This window comes from Rattus norvegicus, chromosome 11 (assembly GCF_036323735.1).
Source record: "Rattus norvegicus strain BN/NHsdMcwi chromosome 11, GRCr8, whole genome shotgun sequence".
Lineage (NCBI taxonomy): Eukaryota > Metazoa > Chordata > Mammalia > Rodentia > Muridae > Rattus > Rattus norvegicus.
This window is the reverse complement of record NC_086029.1, coordinates 27,859,258-27,878,351: the sequence shown is the minus strand read 5'-3', so window position 1 is coordinate 27,878,351 and position 19,094 is coordinate 27,859,258. Positions and strand designations below refer to the sequence as shown.

At 40.5% G+C, this 19,094-nt stretch overlaps 1 protein-coding gene across 1 annotated transcript; it reads left to right on the top strand.

Moving 5' to 3' along the window:
- Window positions 1–1,453: 1,453 nt before the first annotated feature.
- Window positions 1,454–15,635, top strand: Hspa13 (heat shock protein family A (Hsp70) member 13). Its single transcript, NM_019271.2, has 5 exons — window positions 1,454–1,481; window positions 2,951–3,291; window positions 11,300–11,513; window positions 12,771–12,938; window positions 14,777–15,635. Exons 1-5 carry the CDS (start codon window positions 1,457–1,459, stop codon window positions 15,442–15,444), a joined length of 1,416 nt encoding a protein of 471 aa, NP_062144.2. The 5' UTR covers window positions 1,454–1,456; the 3' UTR covers window positions 15,445–15,635.
- Window positions 15,636–19,094: the final 3,459 nt, after the last annotated feature.

Here is a 19,094-nt window from a genome sequence, read left to right as displayed (position 1 = left end):
ACCATTATGGAAGTAAACTTCCGGGTACGTATATGAGGGAGTTTCTGATCCAATTAAGATGAAAAGACTTCGCCTAACTGTAAGTGCTACAATTTGATCCAGCAGGTTCAAAGGTGAATGAGAGGGAGGAGAGGGAGGGGGAGGGGGAGGGAGAGGGAGAGGGAGAGGGAGAGGGAGAGGGAGAGGGAGAGAGGGAGAGGGGGAGGTGGAGGTGGAGGTGGAGGGGGAGGGGGGAGGAGGGGGAGGGGGGAGGGGAGGGGGGAGGGGAGAGGGAGAGGGGGAGGGGGAGGGGGAGGGGGAGGGGAGGGGGAGGGGGAGGGGGAGGGGGAGAGGGAGGGGGAGGGGGAGGGGGAGGGGGAGAGGGAGAGGGAGAGGGAGAGAGGGAGAGGGAGAGAGGGAGAGGGAGAGAGCTTGCATTTCCTCTCTCTGCTTCCTGACTAAAAATCTTGCCTCCTAGACTTCCTTGTACGATGAACTATACCATTGAACTTTGAGCCAAAATAAATCTTGTCTTCTTCAAATTGCTTTGCTAATGTATTTCAGAGCAGCAAGGAGAAAAGAAATCGGATAGTCAACGGAAGTGACAGGACCTGTCCAGGAAGGCAATGGTGGGCACTTATGACATAATTAACGCGAAAAGTAGAGTGCATCGTTTCATATGTATTTGTAATAGCGTATCCGAATGTTAGTATTAGATTTAAAAATATCTTGGATAAGCCGTGGCGTCTTGGATAAACCTCAGTCCTATAGAGCCCGCGAAATAATTTACTGCCAATAGCGCCGGCTTGGCGATGCTTTTAGGGATTACAGGGACGTTTACAATGCAAAGAACTGCCCCACTGCGGAATGAAAAGGGGGCTTTGGAGGGCTTAGGAGATGTCTATCTAGAATCTTGATTTCGACCAAAGGCATAAGAGGCTGAATAATAAAGCAAAACAAAAAAACAAACAAACAAAAAAACAAAAACAAAAACAAAAACAAAAAAAACCCGGAAGTTTGAATCCCGCGCCAGCCTGGCAGCGCAACCCACCTCAGATTCTTAATCGGTTTTATCCTCCTTACGGCGTCTAAACTATGGACGGTCCAGAACTGCAGCTCCCACAGTACAATGCGGAGAGGCGGGGCTACCGCAAATGTTTATACCGCAAGTAGGCTCTCCTAGTTTCGGGTTTGATGAATGGCAAACTCCGGGCTTTCCCAAAGGCTGCTCCCTCAACAAAGCCTGGTTTGTTGGGCCTTCGTGCGTCGGGAGGCCGAGTCTTTCCTCACTGGCTTGCGTGGGATCCGCCCCGCGGCCTGATGGTAGATGAAGTCTTCGCTGTGGTGAGAGTCGTAGTTCCTCCATCTACCTCCGAACTGAAGAACTACATTTCCCAGGAGGCAACGGGAGAGTGGGCGGCTAGGGGGCGGTGCCTCCCGTCGGTACAGTCATCCTTCTGCCTGTTCGGCGGGACTGATGGCCGGAGAGATGACGATCTTAGGTCAGTACCTCAGGGGTCCTTGCGGTTATGGCAGTCGACAAGGCGATTTCAAGAGGTCTGGTGGGCATGGGTTGGTTGTCTCACCCCCCTGAATCATAGGTCACACAGCCGAAGGGAACCTGAAAAGGGGACTAAGGTTTGGAGCTGGTGGGGGCGGGGCGCCTGGAGCCGGTGTCTGGCTGGTGGAAGACTTTTGGGGTCCTGCCCTTAGCCGCAGGTCAGGGGGTCGTGGGCCTAGGAATGCAGATGACCTCGGTCTTGAATTGGTAGCTGAAATCTGTTCTATGTGCAAGAACCCACTGTGACTAAGAAGGGGATCTGGATGAAGACACTTAGCTTCATTCTGGATGCCGAGTTGGGGGGGGGGGGGGGGATACTGGTCCCTGTTCATTTGTAACTGGATTCTCTTTCGAACATACCGTTTGGGAATCACATTCCCTTGCCAAAACGTGATGAGATGCCTTTGAGATTTGTCTGTGGTTTGGAAGAGACAAGTGGATAGGTTCTTGGTCTGCTATGATTGCATGTGCCAGGCGTTGAAGGAGCTAGCAATTACCGGCGGCACTATAGACTGACATTCTGGGTTTGTAGCATGTGTGAGTGGGAACAGGTGTATGACACAGACTAGCGAGACCAAGTAAGATACCAATTCTAAACTCAAAGTGATGTCCTTATTCGCTTCTGTGTACAATATGCACGACGTTTATGTATGATCTGTTTCCTTTGATATTTGCTAAGCCTCTGCTCTTGATAGGCCATACAATGGTGAACTGAACTTGAACTTGCCTTTGGGAAGCGTCCATATTGTTGCTGTCAGGGTTAGCACTTGTACACTTCTTCCCTAACTGCTACCTCTTTGAGAAGTGTATCCTTAATGCCTGCTTAAGTATGCAAAAACTCTCCTGGAACTGTGTTAGGGGGTAACAATAATACCTACGTAGTTTTCAGATCAGCGCATCCAACTTTATGAATTTTATCCTTTTGAATGGGTAAAGACAAAAATCAAAGAGGTTAGCCTTACATACCAGAGCCTTCACTGTGAGAAAAAGCTTTTGTTGTGAGAATTTCAGAATGGCATTTTATTTTAGTAATGACAGGTAAGTGAAGCTGTCAATCTACATGGCAATGAGACAAGAAAACTGGATTATATCCACCTTTTGCTACCCATTTGTGATATTTTCATTCAACAACAGCAAAATTATTACTTAAGTATCTTTGCATTTTATTCCTTTATCCCAGAAATACAGTTATGAGGGCTTTTGGTTTTGGGTTTGTTTGTTTTTTTTTTTTTTTTTTCGTCTTTAATTGTGGCCTAATGGAATGTTAAAAGTTTGATGTCCAAAACAAGTACTTACTAATCCTATAAAGTAAAATGTTTTATGATTCGTTCCAAAAGCGGTGTTCAGGAGACGCTGCTGTAGACGCAGGATTTGATAGCAGCTCCATAAAAGCCTGTCTTACTTTTTCAGGTTCCGCTGTCTTGACTCTCCTGTTGGCTGGCTACTTGGCACAACAGTATTTACCACTGCCAACTCCAAAAGTGATTGGCATTGACCTGGGTACCACCTACTGTTCCGTCGGTGTATTTTTTCCTGGAACAGGGAAAGTAAAGGTGATCCCAGATGAAAACGGGCATATTAGCATCCCCAGCATGGTGTCCTTCACTGATGGCGATGTGTATGTGGGCTATGAAAGCCTAGAGCTGGCAGACTCCAATCCTCAGAACACAATATATGATGCTAAAAGGTTCATAGGTAAGATTTTCACCCCTGAAGAGCTGGAGGCTGAAATTGGCAGATACCCATTTAAGGTATGAAATTAATCTAAACTCTGTGTCCATTTGATTTAACTGCACTGTTTCAATTCATGCTTTGGCTTCACAGTACGAACCATTTCGTCTCCACTGGCTTTATATGCCAGGGAGTTGTGTCTTCTCAGTAAGAAGTTCCACAGCAGCTACAGGGCGAATCTGGTCAGGAAATGGGGCCTTACTGTGCACTCATTCCGTCATCATCTCAGGATCCAATTAGTTCTTTCAGGATATTTTAGGAAGGATGTTGAAGCCCCACGCACTGTGGATGGGTATTCTCTACCTATGTACATTTTTATATACATACCATTTGTGCACTCGCTTTCGTGTTTTCTGGCCTATTTGAAGTGCATTAGCATGTCACACACATTTAGTGCATGAACCTCACTAACTTTCTTTTTAATTGCATTATTTTTAATTTACATTTTAAATGTTATCCCATTTCCAAGTTTCCCCTCCAGAAACCTACTATCCCACCCCACCCTGCTTCTATAAGGGTGCTCCCTCACCCACCACCCTTTCCCTCCCACCTCCCTGCCCTGACATTTCCCTACACTGGGCCATCCAGCTTTGACAGGACCAGGGGCCTCTCCTCCCATTGAAGCCCAACAAGGCTATCCTCTGCTACATATGCAAATGGAGCCATAGGTCCATCCCTGTGTTCTCTTGGGATGGTGCATTAGTCTTTGGGAGCTCTGGGGTGTTGGTTGGTTGATATTATTTTTCTCGAGGGGTTGCAAATCCATTTAGCTACTTCATTCCTTTCTCCAACTCCTCCAATGGAGATCCTGTTCTCAGTTCAGTGGTTGGCTACAAGCATCTGCCTCTGTATTTGTCAGGCTCTGGCAGAGCCTCTCAGCAGACAGCTGTATCAGGCTCCTGTCAGCATGTACTACTTGGCATCTACAATATTGTCTGGCTTTGGTGGCTGTATATGGGATGCATCCCCATGTGGGGCAGTCTCCAGATGGCCTTTCAGTGTCTGCTCCACACTTTGTCTCCGTATTTCCTCCTGTGAGTATTTTTGTTCCCCCTTCTAAGAAGGTCTGAAGCATCCACTCTTTGGTCGTCGTCCTTCTTGAGCTTCATGTGTTCTATGGATTGTACCCTGGATATTACAAGCTTTTGGTCTAATATCCACTTATCAATGAGTGCCTACTATATTTGGATTACCTCACTCAGGATGTTATTTTCTAGTTCCATCCACTTGCCTAAGAATTTCATTGTTTTAATAACTGAGTAGTACTCTATTGTGTAAATGTACCACATTTTCTGTATCCATTCCTCTGTTGAAGGGTATCTGGGTTCTTTCCAGCTTCTGGCTATTATAAATAAGGCTGCTATGAACATAGTGGACCACGTGTACTTGTTATATGTTGGAGCATCTTTTGGGTATAGCCATTCTGACTGGTATGATGTGGAATCTCAGGTTTGTTTTGATTTGTATTTCCCTGATGACTAAGGATGTTGAACATTTCTTTAGGTGCTTCTCAGCCATTCAAGACTCCTCACTTGAGAATTCTTTCTTTAGATCTGTAGTCCATTTTTTAAAATGGTTATTTGATTCTTTGGAATCTAACTTCTTGAGTATATGTTGAATATTAGTCCTCTATCAGATGTAGGATTGGTAAAGATCTTTTCCCAATCTGTTGGTTGCCAGTTTGTCCTATTGACAGTGTCCTTGCCTCATAGAAATTTTGCAATGTTATGAAGTACCGTTTGTCTGTTCTTGATCTTAGAGCATAAGCCATTGGTGTTTTGTTCAGGAAATTTTCCCCAGTGCCCATGTGTTCAACGTTCTTCCCTACCTTTTCTTCTATTAGTTTCAGTTTATCTGGTTTTATGTGAAGATCCTTGATTTACGTGGACTTAAGCTTTGTACAGGGTGATAAGAATGGATCGATCTGCATTCTTCTACATGCTGACCACCAGTTGAACCAGCACCATTTGTTGAAAATGCTCTCTTTTTTTCCCCTGGATGGTTTTAGCTCCTTTGTCAACAATCAAGTGACAATAGATCTGTGGTTCATTTCTGGGTCTTCAATTCTATTTCATTGATCTACCTGTCTGTTTCTGTACTAATCACTATTGCTTTTAATCACTATTGTTTTTAATCACTATTGCTCTGTGATAGAGCTGGAGATCAGGGATGGTGATTCCTCCAGAAGTTCTTTTATTGTTGAGGATAGTTTTCGCTATTCTAGGTTTTTTGTTTTTCCAAATGAATTTACAAATTGCTCTTTCTAACTCTGAAGAATTGACTTGGGATTCTAATGAGGATTGCATTGAATCTGTTGATTGCTTTTGGCAAAATGGCCATTTTTTACTATACTAATCCTGCCAATCCATGAGCATGGGAGATCTTTCCATTTTCTGAGATCTTCGATTTCTTTCTTCAGAGACTTGAAGTTCTTGTCATACAGATCTTTCACTTGCTTGGATAGAGTCACTCCATGGTATTGTATATTATTTGTGACTATTGTGAAGGGTGTCTTTTCCCTAATTTCTTTTTCAGCCTGTTTATCCTTTGAGTAGAGGAAGGCTACTGATTTGTTTGAGTTAAGTTTTAACCCAGCCACTTTGCTTAACTTATCAGGCTTAGTAGTTCGCTGGTGAAATTTTGGGGTCACTTTGTCATCTGTACAGTGATATTTTGACTTCTTCTTTTGCAATTTGTATCTCTTTGACCTTTTTCTGTTGTCTAGTTGCTCTGGCTAGGACTTTGAGTACTATATTGAATAGGTAGGAAAAAAGTGGGCAGCCTTGTCTAGTCCCTGATTTTAGTGGGATTGCTTCAAGTTTCTTGTTTTCTGTATATTACTTTTCCAATGTTTAGGTATGGGCCTTGAATTCCTAATCTTTCCAAGACTTTTATTATGACAGGGTGTTGAATTCTGTCAAATGTTTTCTCAGCATCTAATGAGATGATCATGTGGTTTTTTTCTTTGAGTTTGTTTATAGAGTAGATTACGTTGATGGATTTTCAAATATTGCACCATCCCTGCATCCCTGCGATGAAGCCTACTTGATCATGATGGGTGATCGTTTTGATATGTTCTTGGATTCAATTTGCAAGAATCTTATTGAGTATTTTGACATGGATATTCATAAGGGAAGTTGTCTGACGTTCTCTTTCTTTGTAGTGACTTTGTGTGGTTTAGGTATAAGAATAATTGTGGCTTCATAGAAGGAATCGGGTAGTGATCCATCTGTTTCAATTTTGTGGAATAGTTTGGATAGTATTGGTATGAGGTCTTCTATGAAGGTCTGATAGAATTCTGCACTAAACCCATTTGGTCTGGTCTGGGCTTTTTTTGATTGGGAGACTTTTAATAACTGCTCCTATTTCTTTAGGAGTTATGGGATTGTTTAACTGGTTTATCTGTTCCTGATTTAACTTTGGTACCTGGTATTTGTCTAGAAAATTGGCCATTTCCTCCAGATTTTCCAGTTTTGTTGAATCTAGGCTTTTGTAGTAGGATCTGATGATTTTTTGAATTTCCTCTGACTATTGTTATGTCTCTTTTCATTTCTGATTTTGTTAATTTGGATACACTCTCTGTGCCCTCTGGTTAGTCTGGCTAAGGGTTTTTTTTATCTTGTTGATTTTCTCAAAGAATCAGCTCCTGGTTTTTTTTTGTTGTTGTTGTTGTTTTGTTTTGGTTTTTGTTTTTTTTTTTTTTTTGTTTTTGTTTTTTGGGTTTTTTTGTTTGTTTGTTTTTTTGGATTCTTTGTATAGTTCTTTTTGTTTCTACTCAGTTTGATTATATCCTGCCTTCTACTCCTCCTGGGTGTATTTGCTTCTTTTTGTTCTAGAGCTTTTAGGTGTGCTGTCAAGCTGCTGATGTATGCTCTCTCCTGATTCTTTCTGCAGGCATTCAGTGCTATGAGTTTTCCTCTTAGCACAGCTTTCATTGTGTCCCATAAGTTTGGGTATGTTGTACCTTCATTTTCATTAAATTCTAAGTCTTTAATTTCTTTATTTCTTCCTTGATCAAATTATCATCGAGTAGAGCATTATTCAGCTTCCATGTGTATGCGAGCTTTCTGTTGTTTTTGTTGTTATAGAAGACCGGCCTTAGTCCGTGGTGATCTTTTTTTTTTTTTTTTTTTTTTTTTGGTTCTTTTTTTCGGAGCTGGGGACCGAACCCAGGGCCTTGCGCTTCCTAAGTAAACGCTCTACCACGGAGCTAAATCCCCAGCCCCAGTCCGTGGTGATCTTATACGATGCATAGAATTATTTCTATCTTCCGGTATCTGTTGAGGCCTGTTTTGTAACCAGTTGTATGGTCAGTTTTGGAGAGGGTACCATAAGGTGCTGAAAAGAAGGTATATTCTTTTGTTTTAGGAAGTCATGTTCTATAGATATCTGTTAAATCTATTTGGTTCATAATTTCTATGTCTCTGTTTAGTGTCTGTTTCCATGATCTGTCCATTGATGAGAGTGGGGTGTTGAAGTCTCCACTATTATTGTGTGAGGGGTAATGTGTGATTTGAGCTTTAGTAAGGTTTCTTTTATGAATGTAGGTTCCTTTGCATTTGGAACATAGATATTCAGAATTGAGAATTCATCTTGGTGGATTTTTCCTTTCACTAGTATGAAGTGTTCTGCCTTACCTTTTTTGATAACTTTTGGTTGAAAGTGATTTTATTTGTTATTAGAATAGCTACTCCAGCTTGTTTCTTGGGACCATTTGCTTGGAAACTTTTTTTCTTAGCCTTTACTCTGAGGAAGTGACTCCCTTTGTCACTGGCACCTCACTATCTTTAATGGCTGGGAAACTGCTATTTTCTCACAAAATTGATCTATCTAATCTATCTTCTACCAAACTTAGCTAGTATCACACTAAGTTTTGAAGTTCAGTATGTATACATATAGATATAGACATGCATACATGTGTTTCTTTCTAACTGTAAGAAATTGCCTGTCTTGTAGACTTTTGAGTTGGATATAAATGTTTGGAGGTTTTTAAAATTACATTACAGCTGTTTCCCCTCTCTGGGTCCTCCCACAGTTCCTCAACCCAGTGCCCCTCCCTCTTCCCTCTGAGAGGGTGCTCCTCCCTCATACCTCACACTAGGTATCCCTCTTCCCTAGAACCTCAAGTCTCTTGAGGATTAGGCTCATCTCCTCCCACCAAGGTCAGACCAGGCAGTCTCCCACTGTATATGTGGCGGGGGCCTCAGACCAACTCATGTATGCTACCTGGTTAGTGGCTCAGTATCTAGGCACTCCTAGGGGTCTGTCTGGTTAGTTGAGACTGCTGGCCTTCCTATGGAGTTGCCTGCCATATTCATCTTTTCAATCCTTCCTCTAATTCCTCTATAGGGATCCCCAACTTTAGTCCAATGGTTTGGTGTAAATATCTGTGTCTGTCTCAGCTGCTGGTAGATAGAACCTCTCAGAGGACAGCCATGCTAGGCTCCTGTCTGTAATCACATCATAGCATCAGTAATAGGTCAGACCTTAACACACTCTATGAGATAGATTCCAGCTTAAGTTCAGCTGGTCACTAGACAGCCTTTCCTCAGTCCTGCTCCATTTTTGGCCCCGCATTTCTTTTAGACAGATACAGTTTTGGGCAGAAATTATGACAGTGTAAACCCGTCCCTTCACTTGAGGCTCTGTCTTATCTATGGGAGTTGAGCTCTTTGAGTTCTCTCTCCCCAGTGTTAGGTATTTTGACTAAGGTCACCCCCATTGAGTCCTGTGGTTCTCTCACTTTCCAGGTCTCTGGGACCTTCTAGAGGGTCCCTTCCACTTTCCACACTCAGAGGCTGCATATTTCCATTCATTCTCTTGGCCCTCAGGGCTTCTCTTCTGTCTCTACCCCCAATACCTGATCTTGTTCCTCTTTTCCCCTTCTCCCTCCCTTGGCCTCCTATGATTATTTTGTTCCCCCTTCTAAGTGAGACTGAAGCATCCTCACTTGGGCATTCCTGCCTGGTAAACTTCTTACAGTCTCTTTGTTGCATCCTAGGTATTCTGTATGTTTGGACTAATATCCTCTTCACAGTGCGTACAGACTATGCACATCCTTTTGGAGCTGGGTTATCTCACTCAGGATGATATTTTCCAGTTCCATCCATTTGCCTACTTTCATAAAGTCATTGTTTTTGATAGCTGAGTAATATTCCATTGGGTAGATGTACCACATTTTCTGTATCCATTCCTCTGTTGAAGGGCATCTGGGTTCTTTCCAGCTTCTGGCTATTATAAATAAGGCTGCGATGAACATAGTGGAGCACGTGTCTTTTGTATATGTTGGAGCATCTTTTGGGTATATGCCCAAGAGAGGTATAGCTGGATCCTCAGGCAGTTCAATGTCCAATTTTCTGAGGAACCTCCAGACTGATTTCCAGAATGGTTGTACCAGTCTGCAATCCCACCAACAATGGAGGAGTGTTCCTCTTTCTCCACATCCTCGCCAGCATCTGCTGTCACCTGAGTTTTTGATCTTAGCCATTCTGACTGGTGTGAGGTGGAAACTCAAGGTCGTTTTGATTTGTGTTTTTAAGGAATTTTATTTATATTCCCAGATTGTAGACTGCATGCTCTTAACATTTGCTCTTTGGAATATCTGTATTGTCAGCAGGTAATATGATTGTCGTTACGTATTGAGCCCAGACAGTTACTGACCTTTAAGGCCTCAGCCTCTGAGGTGAGTTGCCTGTGCCATCAGGTCCAGTTTACTTAGTGTTCAGCAATCTACAAATGAAAAATGGCATTTCGTATTCAATGTCTTTCCTTTGGTTTCCAGGAGTTATATTTAGTTGTGGTTTTTTTTTTTCTTTTAAAAATTCTATTGCTTGGTTGATTGATTGATTCTTTGATTAATTCAGGAGCTAAATTTGTAGATTTGTCTGGCCTAGAACTCACAAAGACCTCACTGCCTCTGTATTTCTTCTTCTTTGTCCTGCTTTTAACATTTCTCTCTTTTCTCCAATGACAATAAACTGCTTTTTCTATGTGTCTTTGTTTTTCTTTCACCTTATCATCTCTATGATGTATAATTTGTTGTTCCTTTCAAAGTATTAGGCATTATGAAATCTCAATTATAGAAGAGTAGCTTTGATTCCTATAGTAATTAGTATGAACTTTACCCTTTGTACTTCCTTGATATTTTTTCCCCTTTTGGTTTTTTATCTTAATGCTTTTATGTATTTATTTTTTACTATTTTTTTAACATTTAATTTTTGTTCTTGTTTATCCCATATGGGCCTTTTCTTCTAAGTTATGAAGTGGTCTAGTGAGTCTACATGTATTAGACTCACTAGGTAGTTGTGTCATCATGGCTTACCGAATAAAGTGTTGCCTCCTCTGTGATTGGACGTTCTTTAGTTTTCTTTCTTGTGGATTTAATTATAGGTTGTCACTGGCCATGAGTATGAAATGCAAGCTCCCATAAATGGCCAATATGTAAATTGTTTAGGAGGAGCATGAGGAAGTTCTTACGTGCTTCCCAGTCTTACCCAGCGTGTGGACCATCCCATTGTTCATTGTATACTGGGCTTTACTCACTCAGCAGCAGTCCTGGAAATCAGGTCTTTCAGGCATTGCAGTGCTGTCATTAAGACTGTTTTAATAAGGAATGACCCCAGAATGCAATATTAGTGATATTAGCGACTTGTGTATATTGACGAGAAGTTTTAAAGTGCTTTGTCTAAGTGAAAAGGTGTCCACTTGAGGGTTTTCAATATACAGCTCTAATAAAAGGATTCTCCTGGGTGTTGTAATTCATTCTTCCAATGAGTACGTAATGAGAGTACTCTAGGCTTCTGTTAAATTCTTGGCTATTACTGTAACATAGATTTATTTTATAACATTTTAAGTATCATAGTCAGTGAACTTTAATCTGGAAAAGGGTACTAGATAGATGATAGAGGGTTTTTTTTTTATTTTTAAAGGTTTTTGTTAAGTTAATGCAATGTGTACATGTCAAAGTAACTGGACTTATGTGTATACAATAATATCTTTACATTCTTGCTTTTCCATTCCTATTCACAGGTTTTACACAAAAATGGAATGGCTGAGTTTTCTGTGACAAGTAACGAAACCATCATTGTTTCTCCGGAGTACGTCGGCTCTCGATTGTTGCTGAAGCTAAAGGAAATGGCAGAGAAATACCTTGGAATGCCGGTTGCCAATGCTGTCATTTCTGTGCCAGCAGAATTTGACCTACAACAGAGAAATTCAACAATCCAAGCTGCCAACCTTGCTGGTAACAGCACCCTTGACTGACGCGCTCTTTCTCAAGATTTTGTTAGGACAGACATCTCTATTAATCAATTGTAGGCTGTAGACTCTATGGCAGGTGTAGTAGATGTCTGTTTTATATAGATTCGCGATGATAATTATGAACTCCAGTTATCATTAAATGTTTATATTGGGGAGAAAAAAGAGTGTAGGGCTGAAGCTGTAGCTTTCTGGTAGATTACTTCTCCAGGGCAGGTCAGGCCCAGCCTAGGTTCAGTCCTCCAGGACACAACCATCCTCAAAACATGTTTAAAAAAGAAGAAAGGAAATGGTTAAGCTAATCTGGCATACGACAAAGACTGAGAGAGAACATGAATACTTCTGTCCTTCTGATAAAAGATATGGTCCCCTATTGTCCGGATGAAATGTTTCCAGACTTCCCAAGGTGAAAAGGACGTGACCTATTCTATAAATCCTGCTTTTGTGGCGCTCTATCCAACTAGAACAAGCTAGAAAGGTAGAGCAAGCATACGATGAACATAATATTAACATTTTACTGTGGGAACTTATCCCTGTCTTGAGTAATAGGAGCTGTCCACCCCTCCTATTACTATTGATATAATGGATATCAATCACCAGTGTCCCTATTGGCTTCAAGAGGATCAGTCACCCCTTGATCAGAGCTACTGGTACAGTCTTTACCAGAAAGTAGCATGAGTGGAAGAATGAAGGGTAGTCAGAGTATAGACGCAGCTTAGAGAATGATCAGGTATGCCTCCCTGAAACAGTGACACAAGTCTGACTATAGGACCCCACACGTGACCAGAACAGAGTGAGAAGTTTGATAACCAAAGGAAGGGCAGTATAATCTGTGGGAGAATCTTCAGAGTTTAAGACGCTGATGTGGCTCCTGAGGTACAGTCTCACATCTTGTGCACCACTGTAAGTGGAGAAGTGAGTTCAAAGCAAGAAGCTTACTGAAGGTAAAGTTAAAGTGGTCTTTTACACAAGATCAGATTACCACATTTCCACATAAGTATATATTTCCAAGTAGACTATCAATATTAGGGAAGGTTGCGAGAGATGTTTTTCAATTGTTAATAAAATGTCAAGATACTAAATTTAGGCTTTTCTTACGGTGTATTCTTTAAGAGAAATTTTAATTATATCAGTGAAAAAGAACTTGTGTTTTTCATACTCTTGTGTGACGTTCACATTAAAGAAGAAGCAAGTGTGTTGCTTACAAGCTGATTAAAAACTGTTTCCTCCCATGGTCTTTCAGGACTGAAGATCTTGAGGGTAATAAATGAACCGACAGCAGCAGCGATGGCCTATGGTCTCCACAAGGTTGATGTCTTCTACGTGTTAGTCATAGACCTGGGTGGAGGAACTCTTGATGTGTCATTACTGAATAAACAAGGAGGAATGTTTCTAACACGCGCAATGTCTGGTAAGAAAAGTGCAGAATTAAAGAGGTTCAGGCATGTTTCCCTCAAACTGCCTAGCATGTAGGATGTGGGTTTTGTTTTCAGGATGTTTTGTGATGTTTCTGTATTATGTTGTTTATATCTGTGTACAGATCAACGTTAACGGTCAGAATAATGGCTGGGAGTCAGATAAGTTGTCCGTTAGACCTTTCTTGATTGTAGTTCAAGGGAAGATAAGGGAAAAACACATTAAAATGAAGACATTTGGGTATTTCACCTATTTTATGCTTCATGATGAGGATGTCCTAAGAAACACTACTTTAGTATCACTGAAGAAACAAGATCTTTTACTTTAAATCTCTTTTTAAGACTTTTGTTTTCAGTCCTTCCTCTAATTCCTCCATTGGGTTCCCCATGCTCAGTCCCATGGTTAGCTGCAAGCATTCTCATATATATCAGTCAGGCTCTAGCAGAGCCTCTCAGGAGACATCCATATCAGGCTCCCGTCAGCAAGCACTTCTTGGCATCAGCAGTAGTAACCAGGTTTGGTGGCTGGTTTGCAACCCTATAGGAAGAACAACAGTATCAGCCAACCAGACCCTCCAGAGCTTCCAGGGACTAAACCATCAATCAAAGAGCACACATGGAGCACCCATGGCTCCAGCCCCATGTGTAGCAGAGGATGGTCTTGTCAGGCATCAGTGGGAGGACAGGAGGACAGTCCTTTGAAGGCTCATTTTCCCAGTGTAGGGGAATGCCAGGGTGTTGAGGTGGGAGTCGATGGGTGAGAGGGATCATCCTCATAGAAGCAGGGGGAGGGAGGATGGGACAGAGGGAAACCAGAAAAGGGGATAACATTTGAAATGTAAATACATAAAATATCCAATAAAATAATAGTTAACTAAAGAAATCTTAGATTTTTAAATAAGTTTATACAAAGTGCCAACTATCAGTGTTAAAGTAATGACGTATGACATAAAATTAATGTAAAGCTTATCAAATGAAAAGAGACTTACAATAAAGATAGAATATAAAGATGGAAAAAGAAATAAAATATTCAATGACAAAACAATTATGAACTAAGTTCTGTCTTTGAATGTATTTGGATTTTGTTGGTAACCTCACCATCTGTGTACATTTTAGAAAGTTTTTCCCATGTTTGTAAACGTGTCTGATGCTAGTGTTGGTTGTATATAAAGACCCATGGACATCTACTTCAGTTATTTAAATAAAGAGTTAGTTTATAAATATATAAAAAAGATTTTTGCTTTGTGCTTTTTAGGTTAAAAATATAAGGGTCCTTGTTAACCTACTTCAGTGTTCCAGCATATATATTTTTCTCTTTTAACCAAATTCCATACAGCCAAAATATATACTCTGAGTTTATATTCCATCATTTTTTCCTATAGAACTATTTCTATTAAGATTTTAATCATTAACAGTGAGATAAAATATATATTTATTGCTACCTGTTAATAAAAATTACTTTCTTCTGGTACTGTTTCACATAGCTGCTGACTTCATTCCTGTATGTTTATCAAAAATTATTTGATGTCATTGAGATACTCCCTTCTGGATCGTTTAGAATTTCTAACCCTGCTAGACACTGGTTATCAATAGTAGAGGATAGAAGCAGAAGTAATAATAGTTGAGGTAAGACAGTTCCTAGACTCTGGAAGTAGGTAACCTTCTCCCCTTACCATTTAGGTTAAAATGGCTTTAACATAGGTCTTTTTAGTCAGTATTTATATAATCAAAATCTAAAGACATTACAGGATTTGTCATCCTTAGAATACTTTAACATACAGTTTATACTTTTGTGCATATATGTATGACATAAAATTTTTAATTCTTTTTTTAGGAAACAACAAACTTGGAGGACAAGACTTCAATCAAAGGCTGCTTCAGTATTTGTATAAAGAGATCTATCAAACATACGGCTTTCTCCCTTCTAGGAAAGAGGAGATCCACAGATTAAGACAAGCAGTGGAAATGGTCAAGCTAAACCTGACGCTTCATCAGTCTGCCCAGGTATCAGTATTACTCACTGTAGAGGAAAACGACAGCCAGAAACCTCAGAATGCTGACTCTAAACTTCCAGAAGACCAGCTTACCCCAGGGGATGGTCACCATGTGAACAGGGTGTTTAGACCTGGCCTTTCTGACAGCACGAGTGGAAAAAGTCAGGTTTTGTTTGAGACAGAAGTATCCCGCAAGCTCTTCAACACCCTCAATGAAGATCTCTTTCAGAAAATACTCGTACCCATTCAGCAAGTATTAAAAGAAGGCCTCTTAGACAAGACTGAAATTGATGAGGTGGTTCTAGTTGGGGGTTCTACTCGCATTCCTCGGATCCGCCAAGTTATTCAGGAGTTCTTTGGAAAGGACCCGAACACGTCTGTAGACCCTGACCTGGCAGTGGTGACGGGAGTGGCCATCCAAGCTGGGATTGATGGAGGGTCCTGGCCTCTCCAAGTTAGTGCTTTAGAAATTCCCAATAAGCATTTACAGAAAACCAACTTCAACTGAACTCTGAGGGAGTGCTGGTAACTGATTGTGTCTAGTGGTGTTAATGATTTCCATGTGAACCTCCTCCAGAAATGAAGGCCATGAAGTCACTCATGGATTCATGAGAGGACATTTATACATGACAACTTTACATAGTATTTTGTTTTAGAATTGAATATGACCAGATGAGTCTTGATTGTGTTTGTAAAAAAGGAAAAAAAAAAAAAAAAGAAGCTCAGTATTTCTAAAGTAACATTGGGGGGTAAAACTCCTGGATTCTGGAAGTAGGTAGCCATTTGTACTTACTAGTCTGGAACCCTTAAATAGTGTCAACTATGAGGCCCAAGTTCTTACTGAATTTTATTAGTAGGGGCTGATAATGTCTTTATTTGGTCATCACATAGAACTCTCAGTTTGGTCTGTACTTGAAGGACTGTTCTGTCAGGTATTTTATTGACTGGGAGATGGTATTAGACTACAAAGAGCATTCACTCATCAACTGCCATGTGATTTGTACTTTAAAAATATCTATCTTTTTACATATTACATTCTCCTAATCTACAGATTTTAATATATTTGAAAGATTAGTTTTTCTTCCCCAAATAGCTAAAGGTTTATCCGGCTTTCCTTCTGCCAGATAGTAGACATGCCTGGTGTGTACTGTAGTCCTTTTATCTTCAGGGCGCCATTTTCTGCGTGTATTCTCACACTTCTTCATAAGAAGACAGCAGAGAGTTGATGGCACAATAAGCTGTATTACTCTCTCCGGTTTTATTTGCTATCCGACCTTTCCATAGATCAAATATTTCTAGCAGCTGTTCAGTTTTGGTTATGTTGTTTTGTCCCCCCTTTCCCAGGGCCAAACCTAGAACTGCAGGACTATATATGATCCAACTACTCTGGGAAACTAAGGCAAGGCGCTCACAAGTTCAAGGCCTCTTTGAGCTCTTCAAGAAGTTCTAGACCAACCCAGGCAACCTAGTGAGATCCTGTCCCAATCTCAAGAAACGAGAGAGAGAGAGAGAGAGAGAGAGAGAGAGAGAGAGAGAGAGAGAGAGATTGTAGGTTGGGGGTGGGGGACTGAGAAGAAGAAGAAAGGAAGCCAGATAGCCCCAAGGACCAGTGAGGAAAATACTAGATGTTGATTTCGTGATAGCGATGTTATTGAAAGATATGTCATTTTCTTTTGCTTTAATGAAAGTATTCACATACAAGAATTATATCCTGGCTATCTGATCCATATAAAGTATATCCTGTTTATCAGTATTGTAGTAACTAAAAAAGAGAACTAAAACTTTGAATAAGATCAAGCACTTCAGTTTCCCAGAATGTAATGCTGAAAGCTGGTTTTTGTTTGTTTGCTTTTTGGTTTTTGGCAGCTTTATAAATTTTTTGCTCGGTAGTTAAGTTGCGGTTAAGAAACAGTCATTTACATGTACCAAAGCACGTGCACTAGGTACATAGGAAAACATAAAATGCCATGCTTTATAGGATGGATGGAGAAATGCCAAAGATGAGCCCTTCACAGCATTCTGAAAATATTCAAGACTGTGAATCTTAGATTTTAGATTGAAAAACATCTGTGAACATGTTTGAGACGCGAGGATTCAAGTCTCAAATGTGCTACAGTGTGCACATGTGCTTTGAATTCTCACTTAAGCCATTTAGGATTATAAACAGCAAACAAATTTCTCAGATAAATGGCAGAACCCAAGACATGAACAGAAACAATTTGCAGAATGGGGCAGATAGATAATACTAAAATGGGAAGGTAAATAACCTTTATGGAAAACAAAATGGCAGTGTTGGAGGCAGACTAAGTACTTAGCGTCCTCTTGTTGTTAGTAACAACAGGAAGGAAAGATCTTCAGTCATAGGGTAGAGTTATGCGTACCTATTCCTGACACCAGTGGAGTTTATTGAAAAGGTACAAATGAAGCCTGAAAGGGGCCATTTGTTAAAATCTGACATAATTTTTCATAAAATTTGCTTTTGAGTTGAACATTTGGCTAAAAAATTTTTTTGAAGTCTGTAACTTTAAAATTACTAAGTAATATGTAATTTATTTTGTATCAATGTTTCGGTACTGTGTTTTCACTCAAACCACTTATCAGATAGCACTGTGTATAATATGAATTCAGTATGACAGTTACTGTATAGAACAGATTGTGCCTCTTAAAACGTGTGTACAGGTAATTCACATTTTGTTGTAAATGCTCACCATTTTGCTTTTAAATTGTATGCTTTATTTTCCATCCGCGACCAGCTTGGAGTATATTTTTGATGTATATAAATTCAGAGAGAGAGCCGATGTGATGCTTACAGATGTTCACGAGCAAGTGGTCTGATTTCAGAACTGTCGCATCTTCCTGCAGCCTGTATGTCTCCTGCCTTTCTGCTAGTTGTTGTTCTCTGCGTATTTCTAATTTAGAAGAGCTACTTCTTAACATGAACAGTTTCTTTAGAACTCTGAGTAGCAAGCTGTGGCTATGCTGTGATCCATGCAGTTAATGAGTCTGCGTACCCCCTAACTGTAATCTTTCAGTTGACAGTTAATACTTCATAATTTTCTAATAAAGTCTGTGTTATTCTTTTGGACAAGAAAATTGTTTTCTGTCTTAAGAACTTCATGTCATTAGGTCTTAAACATAAGGCCCTGGAGGCTAAATGGATAGCTCCGTGTTTTAGGGCACTTGCTCTTGAGAAGACCCTGGTTTACTTCCTGACTCCACACAGTAGCTCACAACCATCTGTAACTCTTGTTACTCAGTAACTCCAGTCCAGGGCATTGGGCCCCTGCTTCTGCTTTCCAAGTGCCATGTAGAAGATTGCTTAGGAAGGAGAGAGGGGAAATGAAAAGTGTTGATAGAATTATTTTTAAATAGCTCATTAATAAATTCCTGGAAGAAAAAATACCACTGAGATTTGGACACTTCATATTTTTTTTTCTGAGGCTGAAGCAGATTTATTATTTTCCAATCTGCTTTAATACCACTTTAATTACATGCAGAATAATAAGATCAGTTCTAAGTGAAGGAACAAGCAAGACAATAAAATCCTGTACACACCTTTCTAGGGGCTAAGCAGGATGACCAAGACAAAAGGACTGCCACACAGGTTTCTGCTGAGCCTGTTCTGAGCTCTGCATTAACTCGAATGTAAATGTTCTTAATCCAGGCCTATTTCCTGAGTCCAGGCCCAAAGTCAGATTTCTGCTTTGAGCTTATTTCTTTTGTCCTGATAATGTCAAATTCCCACCAACTGTCTAGAAGCAAGTGACCCCAAAAGGTTCTCTACATCTCCCCCTTTTTTATTTCACAAACACAAGACTGAGTCTGTCTTGGGTCATTATGACAAGAATGCCTTCCTCACACATCGTGGAATATGCATTTTCAAAAGCGAAGCTATTATGTCTTAGGTTGGTAAGGCTCTGTACAGAATTGTATCTATCCTTGGCTTGCCAACCTGTTAAATTAATGACTCTGATGGGGGGTCCATTTTTAGTTTCATGCCATGAATTTTGGTGGCTAACATATTGCTGTTGTTAAAGGCAAGCTTTATCACAATGGGCAGGAAGCTTGAAGCTTGACCAAGATGGAAATACCGACCTCAAGCCGCAAATAATTTTATCAGCAATATCTGCAGCAAAGCTTAGTGGAACAGCATTCTTT

Bases quoted from the DNA above. Each gene is read 5' to 3' on its own strand.
- Hspa13 (NM_019271.2), top strand. From the start codon at position 1,457: ATGGCCGGAGAGATGACGATCTTAG. The intron at 3,292-11,299 runs GTATGAAATTAA...TCCTATTCACAG, and splicing joins TTGGCAGATACCCATTTAAG to GTTTTACACAAAAATGGAAT. The intron at 11,514-12,770 runs GTAACAGCACCC...ATGGTCTTTCAG, and splicing joins CCAAGCTGCCAACCTTGCTG to GACTGAAGATCTTGAGGGTA.